We start from the raw sequence: 12087 nt of genomic DNA, 5'->3' as shown, positions 1-12087 counted from the left end.
AAGCCTCCATTCAGTCCAACACCCAACATGTGGCTGAGGGCCCAGATAAAACTGGAAGGATTTGAAAGCTGAGAGGAAATTTACAAAAAGCCCTAAATGACTTGTGACCAGGCCACTGTGGCCCACACAAGGACCGCATGAGGAGGTCCTAAGCTGAAATTTCAGGTGCCCAACTTCACTTCTAATCAGTGAAATACAAATTATAATACAATGTGAGAGCACAATATCTACTAAAATATAGATAATACAAAAAACTGACCAACAATGGGTTGTGAAACTGCTAGAACTCTAATAAACAGCTGACAAAAGAATTTAAAGTTGGAAAACATTTTGGCAGTATATCAGCTGGTTTAAGCTACCCTAACAAAATACCATAGACTGAATGGTTTAAATGACAGAAATTGAATTTCTCACTGCTCCGGGGGCTGGGAAGTCCAAGATCAAAATGTAAGTCAGTTTGGTTTCTGATGAGGAAAAGTATCTGACAGCTGCCTTCTTACTGAGCCTTTCACACCTAGACAGAGAGCTAGCAAAGGGAGCTCTCTGCTGCTTATTCTCTAGAGGACATAAATTCTATAGATCACCCTTATGACCTTCCTTAACCTTAATCACTGCTTACTCAAATACTGCCAGAATTAGAATTTCAACAAATGAATTTGGGACAGGGCATAATGTAGTCCATAGAATTCTGCCCTGCTCAAATTCATGCTATAAAGGCATGCAAAGCACATTCTTTCCATCTCAACATTTCAAAGGTCTTAAACTCATCCCAATACCAAACCTAAAGTCTATGAAGTCAGACAGATTGTGTACTTCTAAGGTACAAGGGTTGGACAGGCAATGGAGAGACATTCCCATTCCAAAATCAAGAATGAAGAAAGGGATGGGAAGTCCCAAACAAGTCTAAAAAGCAGTGAGGCAAATTACAATAGATTTGAAGATAATCCTTTTGCCTGAATGTCCTCCCTCCAGGTCTAGGGAATGGCAGAGGGGATGTCAGCCTCACTTCCAGAGTCTCTGGTGGGAGCAGCAACCTTAATGATTTCTGTACTACCTTTAGCACCATTATTCCCTTTCCTGCAGTGATGGTGCAATTCAACACCAATTCTCTCTGTGGCCAAGCATTGTAGAATCCAATAGTCCAACTGCTTCCCCTCATCATTCCCTCCCAGCTCTCTGTGTCCTGGCTTCTTCCAAGAAGGTAAAGTCTAGTACTCACATTCTAGATCTCTTTATCATGTGCTACATAGTATTTTCTTCACAAGTCTTCTTTATCTTCCCCTCCCCTGCAATGTGAATACACTAAAACTTCTCCAACTTCAGATTAAGGTTAAGAGAGGTCATAAGGGTTGATGATCAAATAGCATTAGTGTCCTTGTAAGTAAGACAAAGAGAGCTTGTTCTATTTCTCTCTCATTTCATGTGAGCACAGAAAAAAGAAGCCAGGAAGAGGATCCGTACCAGAGATGGCTGCTATTTTGATCTTGAATTTCCCAGTCTCTTCAGAACAACAAGAAAGGTATTTATTTCTGTTGTTTAAGCCACACAACCTGTGGTATTTTGTTTTGGTAGCCTGAGCAGAGTAATACAGGCAATATCTACCAAAAGTAAACAAATACCAACCCAAAGACTTAGAAGTTCCACTCCTATGTGTAAATCCCAAAGAAATGAATGTGTATATGTACCAAAAAAACCCAGCAAGGATGTTGCATTACAACAAGACTCACAGTACTTCCAACTAATAAACTAAGCATATCCTAGTGTGAAACAGTATACAATAATACAAGTGAGCGAATGACAACATGTAACAGCATGCTGTAATCTTGCACATGTAGAGAGGATAATACAGAAGGTATATATGATAGGCTCACGTTTATGAAAAATACAAAGTCAGGCAGTGGTACATTTTGGCTTTTAATTTGGGTGTTTGTTATACAAGTGCTCACTCCTTGGAAGTTCATTATGTTGTATACTTACTATTCATCTGTTTTCTGTATATATGTTATATAACAATAAAAGTTTATGTAAAAATAGTCACCCATCAAAAAATCACATTATTATATAATAAAGAATAAGGCTGGGTGCCAGTGGCTCATGCCTATACATCTAGCTATTCAGAAGGCTGAGATCTGAGGATCATGGGTTCAAAGCAAACCTGGGCAGAATAGTCCCTGTGAGACTCACATCTCCAATTAACCACTCAAAAACCTGAAGTGAAGCTGTGGCTTAAAATGGTAGAGTGCTAACTTTGAACAAAAGAGCTCAGAGACAGTGCCCAGGCCCTGAGTTCAAGCCCCACAACTGACAAAAAAAAAAGAATTCTTGGTGTATGTGTGTGTGTGTGTGTGTGTGTGTGTGTGTGAATGTATTCATAAAATTCAGTACATATCCTACAAAATTAAGAAAACTGAAGGAAGGGTGGTGTTGGCAATTATAGTGGATGAAAAGAGTGACATTGATCAAGATGCATTATATTTATTAATTGCTTTGTTAAATGGTGACTCCTTTGTACAACTACTTAAAGATAATATAAATATATTTTAAAAAAGAATGATATGTTAGGATGTGTAAGGAGAGTGTGATCTATTGACCCATAATTAACTATCCAGTAATGTCATAGCTCAAAACAACAAGGTGGTAGGATCACAATGAACAAGTACCAGGAAGTGTCATCATTCATATGCAGAGTCATACATGTTGTGATATTCTTTAGTCAGGTACTTAGGCAGGTGGCAACTCCTTTTTTTAATTGTTATTATAAAGGTGATGTACAGCTGGCAACTCTTTTCAATATAGAGTTGCAATTATGCAACTATATAAATATAGTAATACTGCTTGAAAATCATTGTTGGGTTTTTTTGGAGCTAAGGACACTCTGGAAATGTTAAGAATTCAGAACCGGCCATTCTATGGTATTCTTGGTCCATAGCTGTCTAGTATGCTTTGTTGAATATACTATGTCTCCTGCCTGTGTCTTGGCATCCTCTTCACTTACCTGAAGCTGAGACTAGAAATGGAGGATTTTGTGTGTGCACTGGTACTAGGAATTGAACTCAGGGCTTCATGTTCTTGCTCCATTTGGCTTTTCTACTCAAAACTGGTGCTCTATCACTTGAGCCGCAGCTCCACTTCTGGCATTTTGCTGGTTAATTGGAGATAAGAGTATTGAATTTGTCTGCCTGGACTGGCTTAAAACCTTGATCCTCAGGTCTCAGCCTCTTGAGTAGTTAGGATTTTAAGTGTGAGCTACTGGTACCTGGCTCAAATGCAAAATTTCAAGGGTAACTTATTTTTCTTGTAGCTGACCTTTGCTCTCTACTAGGAGCAGGTCATAAGACCTGGTAAGGAGTCTCATGGATTCATTTGTTCACCAGTTATGAGCTATTCTAGTGCAGGGCCTGGACATCCTAACATGGCACTCTATGAGGACTGGAGCACATCAGTGAGCTAGGGCGCATTATCAGGCTCCCTTCTGCTAGGGATGACTCAACTACTAAAACAGGATTGTATTTTACCCACATTCTTCTCAATGGAGACAAGTTACCTTAGAAATGAACTCTCTTCCTCCTCACCCCAGAGAATCTTGCAACTAGGATCTACTCTTTCAGTTCCTTCTAGGCAAGGCATGCCTAATTCTCTTCTTAGGACCATTGGAATAATTCATGATGCAAACCAGAGATTGCTGAACCCAGGGCAGCCATGGCAGAACGGAACTATTTTCCCGATGTCAGACACCACGTGCACACTCCTGGCACAGGGGTCTCTTTGAGCGCTCACCTGAGGTGTCATCCCATGGCAGATGTACATGATGGGAACATTCTCTGTGTCTGGCCCCTGATCAAGACACAGATCCGTCTTCAGGGAATTCTGCAGCTGAACATTAGAGGAGAAACAGCCACACCAAAGAAAAAAGAAGAAAGGAAACACACGTTAATTCAGGAGAAGCAAGAATTCTCCTGACAGATTCATCTCCATAATCAACCCCAAATCCCTTGAGTGGAGTCAGCAGGCCCAGCTTTTGCCTTACATTCAAGGTGAAACACACATGTCCTTCAACAATGAGCTGACTTGGGAGCTGAGATAGTCTGAGGAAACGCAGGAGAACACATACATGTGTACATACAAGATGGTGCTTCATACTGGCCCTTCCACTCATCCTTAGCTGGGGTAGACAATGGTCTTTAAGGGCCCTCAAAAAAGTCTTTGATTTTCATAGTTGAGGCAACACTTTAACTGATTTTAGGCCTGGAAGGGGCCAGACTTCTCTGCTTCCTACAGATCCAGCAGAGGCTTGGTCAGGTACCAGTAGTGGCCTAACTGCTAAGGGCCTGCCAGAGCAGGAGGTCCAATGAGAGAGGAGGAGAAGCAAAGTGTAGGAGCAAGAAAGGTAGATACATCTTTTACCTTCAACCCACAGGTTCATGGCTCCAAAGTGTTCACAATCAGCAAACCATGACTGGGTAGAGCCAACGTTCAAGGTTGCCTTGTGGCCTAAGAGACCAAGTTCGTGGAAAGCACAGACTATTGTCCATGTAGCTCTGCTCACTAGCCAAAGTTGAATGGAACAGTGGGCACCTCCTCACAATTCAGAAAGAATGTAATTTTGTTTCTTTCTCCTCCCCTATCTTTTTGGAATCTGGCTAGCTCTTTATTCTCTTACCTGGGTCTCTAAATGAGATCCAGAGATTATGGTCTTAGTAGAACCATTGAGATTTTGTGTGTGTGTGTGTGTGTGTGTGTGTGTGTGTGTGTGTGCGTGTGTGTGTGTGTGTGTGTGTTTCTATTGTGTTATGTGCAAGCAGAGAAAATCAATTGGGATCAAGGATGAGATAATGCACAAGGTAGTATAGAGAATTACTGGTTAAGAGAGACCGCCCTGACCCACTATGGCCTTCATGGCTTTGCAGCTTATGTGTCCATGCCTGGCCATACTTCAGTTCCCATGCCTATATGTGTGGTATCTTCACCCACCCTCGCTTTACCTTGAGCTAGCCTGAGTTTCTCTTCTTCCCAACCTAAAATCCTCTGATTAGAACAGAGGAGAGGAGTAAGAATCCATGGAAACTCAGACAATGGATCACAGGAAGGAAGCTAGACAGAGAAGGAAGCTGGTTTGAGTGTCATAGAGTCCTCTTCTCTTGTGGTGGGAATAGAATAAGCTTCATTGAGGGACATATTGTTGAACAGATGACCAGAGGCACACGTGTAATATTCAAAGGGGACAAGACACAAAATCAGATTCCTTTCTGACCTTCCTACAAAGCTTCTTTTGCTCGGCTGGGTTATGACAGCCCATTCCCATACTTAGTTCTGAAGAAATACAAATGGATGTACATCTGCTCTGTAGGCAGGGGCTACCAGAGCATCCAGGTAGCAATCCTCTACTGGCACCCATTCCTGGGCTTGACTTTGTGGAAGAAGAATATGAGGATATACTTTGGATTTGTTCTACAGCCCATGGAGAATCAGTACCAATGTAAAACCAAGCATTAAAACCACTCTAAGACCTGCTAAGTGCTTTACAAAGAGGAAGATTTAGGGTGCCCTGAGGATAGTTGTGGCTTTTCCCTGGGTTATTTTTTCTTTCATTTAATTAATTAATTGATAAAGTTTAAAAATTAAGTAGTTGGACAAAGGGGCTTCAATTCCAACATGTCATTTATGAGTACAATACATCTTGATCCATGCTCATTGGGTTCTTAAAGCTGTCCTCTGGGTAAGAGAGTGGGTATCTTTTGCTAAAGTCTTCCCTGGCTCTGTGTCATCTGCCCACTATTAAACAAGGGGTCTAGTGAAGCAGTTGAGAGATACAGGCTGGAATTCAGTCCTGTGTGGTCTTAGACACAGAAATAGAACTCCTTTACTGTCTGTTTTCTTCTCTTGAAAACAGGGATAATAATAGTGTCTACTTCCCGGGGCTGTTATGAGGATTAAGTGAAATAACATCTATAAGGGCTTAGCCCAGGGCAAACAGAGAATGTGCAATAACTGTTAGCTGCTATCAGTACTATAACCTCACAGCCTTTTAGTAAACTAGCTTTTATGAGCACACCTATGTCTCAGGTAACATGTGAAGTGTTTTCCACATAAACTGCATCTCATTCTCAAAACAATCCAGCCAGGTTGGTGATATTATCTCTCCCAAAGGTGAAATGCTTATGTGCCTCTGATCATATGAAATAATATTTATTGAAATGAACTCCAGGAAATGAAAACAGAGTTTTTCTTTGTTTCTGTTTTTCTTTTCTTCTCTTTTTGTCTTGTTTGTTCATTTGTCTGTCTCTGGGAGGGTAAAAGGAGGCACAGAAATGGAGGGACAAAGGGTAAACAAACCCAGCAGTGGTACTCATTAGATACCATGTTGACAATCAACTATGCAACTTATAGGTGGGGACTGGAGGGGGAAAACCTGGAAAGCATGAGGAAGGGGGTGATATTGTCTAAAAAGAAATGTACACATTACATGACTTATATAAGTGTAACCTCTCTGTACATCACCTTTATAATAACAATTTAAAGACTAAAAAATACAGGACATGTCTGCCATATACTGGACACTACATAAATAAAAAAAAGGAATTTAGTATCTGTAGTCATAGTCTAGCAGCAAGCTCTCCCTCACCTCCCTGTCTGTGATGCTCTCCTCTCTGTATGGACATTTCTCCACGCTACTATTTCCTTTGTCCTTTTTATCTAGCTATACCTTCTTTTGAGTTTAACTTGTCTGCCATGCTAGAAGCTCCTTCAGACCCAGGCTTAGGAGTCACTGCTTTATGCTTCACCAGCTCTCTCATTTCTCTTTTTGTAACACTTAGTATGTTTTTCTAGTTGCTTGTTCCCTTGCCTGTCCCCCTGTTGGTCTGCAGACTGGGTCCTAGTCATTATCAATGTATGTTGCATGGGCTGGGGCACACAGTAAACAATTGCTAACTGTTGAATGAGTATGTGCAGAAAATGAAGGAATGCGGGGCTGGGAAGGTGGCTCAGTGGTAGAGTGCTTGCCTTGCATGCATGAGGCCCTGGGTTCAATTCCTCAGCACCACATAAACAAAAAGAAAAAAGCTGGAAGTGGCACTGTGACTCAAGTGGTAGAGTGCTAGCCTTGAGCTGAAGAGCTGAAGGACAGTGCCCAGGCTAAGAGCTTAGGCCCCATGACCGGACCCCTCCCCCCCCCCAAAAAAAGAAAAAGAAAATGAAGGAATGAATGAATAGCATTGCAATTGAGCAAGTGGCAGAGATACAGCCTGACCCCGATGCCCAAACTCTTTCTGTCACACAAATAGGCACAATCCTGAGATAATAAGATGTCCCATGAAATGGTTTACTATAATCATTAAGATTATACACATTCTCACAATAAAAAAAAAGATTATATACATTGTCAAGATTACATAGCAAGTAAGTGCAAAACAAGAGTTCAGAAGGCAGGCATGTCCATTTCTAGATGATTCTCCATGTTTCTTGGCAGTAACAGAGTAACAGAGCAACAGAGCTATTCTTCCAAAGTTACTCCATCTCCCAGATAGGGAATTCAGCAGCCCATACCTACACACTAGAATACACATATCTTCTTGCCTGCAGAAGCCGTCATGGGACCTATTTGTAGATGATTGGGATGGTCTATAGACTTGACACTGGCCTAATTGATCTGAGCAAAGTAGTTTGGGTATGAGTTGGAATGAAGTAAGATAAAAGAAATTCTGCCTTTGAAAATACATCCTATTCCTCTATTTTAAAATAAAACTAATAGGTAGAACAATTGAGACTCAGTAAATCCTCGTCTTTCTGTGGCTGCATCTTGCTTGGCTCATCTTCATCCCACTTCCTCCATTAAGAGTTTATTATACTCCTTAACCAGCCTGTGTCTCTACTCATGTAGAAGGTAGAAAGTGACATTGTTGTGGAGAAGGCAAAGAGAGAGAGGAAAGCCTAGTAGATGAATGTGCATGGGGTCAGACTTCCACTAGCCACAGGGATAGCTAACACAGCTCAGCCATTTGGGAATATGAGTGGATAGTTTTCAGCATGACAGAGTGAAAACTGCCTAGACAGACCTAGATCACAACAGTAGACACATAAATTACTATTTAGCTAATCAAATATTTCTGCATCTGGCACCAAGAAGGCTACACAATAAGTCTGATGCACATGTACATGAAATGAGGTATTTCTTCTTGGAAGATGAAAATGCCTTTGGCCAAGACACAGAACTGCAAAGGCCACCGGCCAACACTTCCACTGTTACCTTCCACTGCCTCTCCAGGTAGACTTAGTTAATCTTGTATAGGTATAGCTGACAGCCTTCTGAGACCAGAGGACCAGAAGCTGGCCCTGTGCTCACAAACACTTGGAGCCAATATCTTCTCTGGAGCCAGAGAAGCATCACTATCCTTTTAGGCCTGTGCCTAATGCACAGCCTACTATGGAGAAGAGAATGGGCTTCAGGAAAACTATGTACTTGGAAGGTCTTGGTGACAGAGAGGACTGATGGGCACAATCAATGTGGCTTGTTTCCATAGTGATAGCAAGATAGCTTAGATAAGAGCTGGGCAGCACCACCAGAGGCATTTGCTGACCTCAAAATTCTACCAGCCTGAGAAGTGGAGAGGCCACTGGGCAGTTCTCTTGGAATGTGCCAACCATGCATATAGACTCTCATAGGAGGACATGACTCTTTTCTACAGACTAGCCTCATGGACAACAGACATGCTGGGTAGTTCTTAAGTCCCAGTTGTACATCTTCTAATATCCTAGAAAGTTAAAATGGGAGGTTCACAGAAAACTCTGAGGAAGAGTCTCACAGGAAAGACACTTCCTACTCCCAGGTAAATGCTCTGTCCTTTATGTTCCCTGCAGCAGGCCTTGAACTCAGCCCTGACCATAAGGAATCAAACAAGAGGCTTCAATTTGCTTTCAAGTTCTAATCCTGGGAGATCAAAAAGGTCTGAGAGGACACTACAAGGTTAGAAACTAGGGTGGTACCAGCTGATATTTCAGACTGAATTTCACTGCTGACTATATGTGGGAGTGAGACAAAACACTTTTCCCCTTCTTCTTCACCTGAAACATGAAGAAAATGAAAGGAGTCCCATACAATAATCCTAAGACGTAACTATCATTGAAAAAAGTATGTGTTTTGGACTATATAAGTCAGAAAAAAACTAGATATCTCAAAATCAGTCAGGTACAATTTACAATACATTAAGAGCTGTTGGGTCTTAGAAATATTGGGAGAATAGAATTTATTGTGGAAGAGTTCGAAGTATTTTAAGCATTTTAAGCTTAAGCGGCAGAGCACCAACTGTGAACAAGAAAACTTAGTGAGAGTGTGAAACCCAAGTTCAAGCCTTGGTACCCATATACACAGAAAGAAAGAGAAGAAGGTAGGTAGGTAGGTAAGATGGAAGGAATGAAGGAGGAAAGGAAGAAGGAAGAAGGAAAGGAATCAATTACATTTCTCAGACTACCATCTATCTTATGAGAGCATTATTAATTCATCCTATTTGATGCTTGCCTGGGAAGTGGTTGTCTAGATCAGGTCTGCCTGACTACAGCCCTATTCTCTATTCTCTACATTCTTCCCCTATTCACTGCCTCACATTGGAGACAAACAGCTTTGTGTTCATCAAAAAGCAAGACTACAGCATCCTTCAAAATACAGTGAACTGAAGAAGGTTATTTTTTCCAAGAACTCTTCCCAGAATGGCTCTGCATGTAAGTCAGAGGTTCTATCTCCTTAGTCCTCCTTAGTAGGGGGGCATACTGGGTGGCACTCCAGTTGGAAAAACAGTGGGTGCTGGTTATGATATTTGTATTCTTCAGCTAACTGCTTCTTTATATATTTTAGTAAGAGGAATATACAGGCTCATAGCCAGAGCTGAACTGCTCTCCTAAAGAACTAGAAACGTTTGGGTAGTAAATGCAAATGTTGTCCCCCACACTGAGTCCTTGGGTCTAGCACAGGTCCTCAAGTGAGTGGTCACAGGTGGCTTGTTCTTTCTTTTTCATTTCTTTTCCACACCTCTTTCTGGTTCTGATTTCAGTCTGAATCTAAATGAATCCCAGAAGAGACTGGTTCCTTACCACCCCGTAGGCAATGATGTCAGAGTACATCCTCATCTCTGGGTACACGCTGACCAGGTACCACCGGAAGGTCTTGCACTGAAGCTGTTTCCTCAGAGCCTTCCGTGCACTGATGTCTCCGATGTCAATTCCTGAGTCCTGTATAGGGAATGGGGGCAGAGATGTGGCCATCACTAGGTTAGAGGCTTTCCCAGAACCCACCTCAGTATGACCCAGTGTCCCTAAACCAAGATTTGCAGAAACTTTCTGCTAACCAAATGCTGTAGAAAGTTAACTCACTCAGTCCTCCACACATACCTTTGCCCCAGAACCATCACCATTAGAAATCTAAAACATAAGGGCAGCTTTGGAAATAAAGATGCTGGATTTTTAGATTATATTTGACTACAATTTAACATGGGTGTCAGCTTTTATGGAGACCCTCCAGCAGAATCTGTCTCAGGATGGCCTCTGTGTTTTCTTAAAATTCTTGGTTCCCATGAGAAACTTGTCTTTCTGCACATAGAATTGGAGCAAAGTTTGCTACTCTCCTTATGATCCTATAAAAGGTGAGAGAGAAACACTCCACTGGAGTGCCCATATCTACTCTAACCTCTCAGGAGCTCCAGAACCAGCTCATTGCTAAACTTATATTGCAGAATACCAACTCACTTCCTGTTTATTAATTGACTTTGGCTTTTCTGTTTTAATGGTTCAGAATCTCTGTAGTGTGTATTTATTGTCAACTCGAACAACTCCTTTATCAGAGGATGGGGAATACATTGAGAAATATGTAAACCATCTTATTCTTAAAAACCAATGAACATACCATCCTCTTTTTCCACTATGTAGTTTGCTGATGTCTTTCATCCTCCAAAGTTCATGTCTACTGGGAAACTCTGAATTTGTCATTACAGTTTCCTTAAAAATATAATCTGTTTGGAGCCAGGAACCAGTGGCTCACTCCTTTAATCCTAGCTAATTAAGAGGCTGTGCTCTGAGGATCAGGATTCAAAGCTAACCTGGGCAGACAAATCTGAGGTACTCCATCTCTATTTAACTAACAGAAAGCCAGAACAAAAGACATGATGAGAAAAAGAGAGAGAACGATGGAAAAAGAGGCAGAGGCAGAGAGAGAGAGAAAGAGAGAGAGAGAGAGAAAGGTGGAGATATAATCAGTTTGAAATCTCAAGATGAAATTTTGTATTTTTGGTGGACTTCCAATGGCTTCTATCTTCATAAGAGAAAAGAAAGGAAATTTGAATCCACAGAGACACACCAAGGTGAGAACCATGTAGAGATAGAGCAGAGATTGAAGTGGTGTATCCATAAGCCAAGGAATTCCAAGAGCCACCTGAAGCTGAAGGAGACAAAAAATAATTATTCTCTAAAGCCATCAGAGGCAGCATGACCCTGCCAGCACCTAGATTTTAGACTGCTGGCTTCTAGAACAATTAGAGAACAAATTTCTGTTATTTAAACCACAAGTTTATGGTAATTTGTTTTGGCAGCCCTAAGAGACTAACATTTACCCACCCCACAGAGACCAAAAAGTTCTTGCAGCCAAACCTAAAGAAAAGCTGTCAGCTAAGCACCACATGAGCATCCCTGACACTTAGCTTGTCTTTGGACAAGAGAAATAGGGATTGGTTTAGAGTTCCTTGCTTAAGAAAATATTGATGCTTTGCTGTAGGTTGACTTTCTGTTTATTGATAAGCAAACTGACTTTCAATTAAGGCAGCGGTTGAAGCAGTGGGGGTTTCTTTGGATTCTTACTAACTTGGGATTGAATGTGGTCAGGGAGCAGTTCTGTTCTATAAATAGCCCGTGGGAGACTCTGCATACCATGTTAGGCAGGGAAAGAAGCAGAGGCAGTAAGGAAGAAGAGGGATGGAACCATAATCCATCTATTTTTTTGGGGGGGTCTGGTTGTGGGGCCTGAACTCTGGGCCTGGGCACTGTCCCTCAGCTCTTCAGCTCAAGGCTAGTGCTCTACCACTTGAGCCACAGTGCCACTTCCAGCTT

General features: G+C 41.6%; 1 protein-coding gene across 2 annotated transcripts in view; it reads right to left on the bottom strand.

Moving 5' to 3' along the window:
• The window catches only part of Galnt18 (polypeptide N-acetylgalactosaminyltransferase 18), a 321219-nt gene that overhangs the window by 44429 nt on the left and 264703 nt on the right, over positions 1-12087 (bottom strand). For both annotated transcript variants that reach the window (XM_013028804.1, XM_013028806.1), the window contains 2 exons: positions 10084-10221; positions 3778-3873 (listed from right to left, as the gene is read on the bottom strand). In XM_013028804.1, the coding sequence (XP_012884258.1) occupies positions 3778-3873; positions 10084-10221 (234 nt within the window). The remainder of the gene's footprint in view (positions 1-3777; positions 3874-10083; positions 10222-12087) is intronic.

Source organism: Dipodomys ordii, unplaced genomic scaffold (assembly GCF_000151885.1).
Source record: "Dipodomys ordii isolate 6190 unplaced genomic scaffold, Dord_2.0 Scaffold113, whole genome shotgun sequence".
Taxonomy (NCBI): Eukaryota; Metazoa; Chordata; class Mammalia; order Rodentia; family Heteromyidae; genus Dipodomys; species Dipodomys ordii.
The sequence above is the reverse complement of the archived record's forward strand: the minus strand, read 5'-3'. Positions and strand labels throughout refer to the sequence as shown.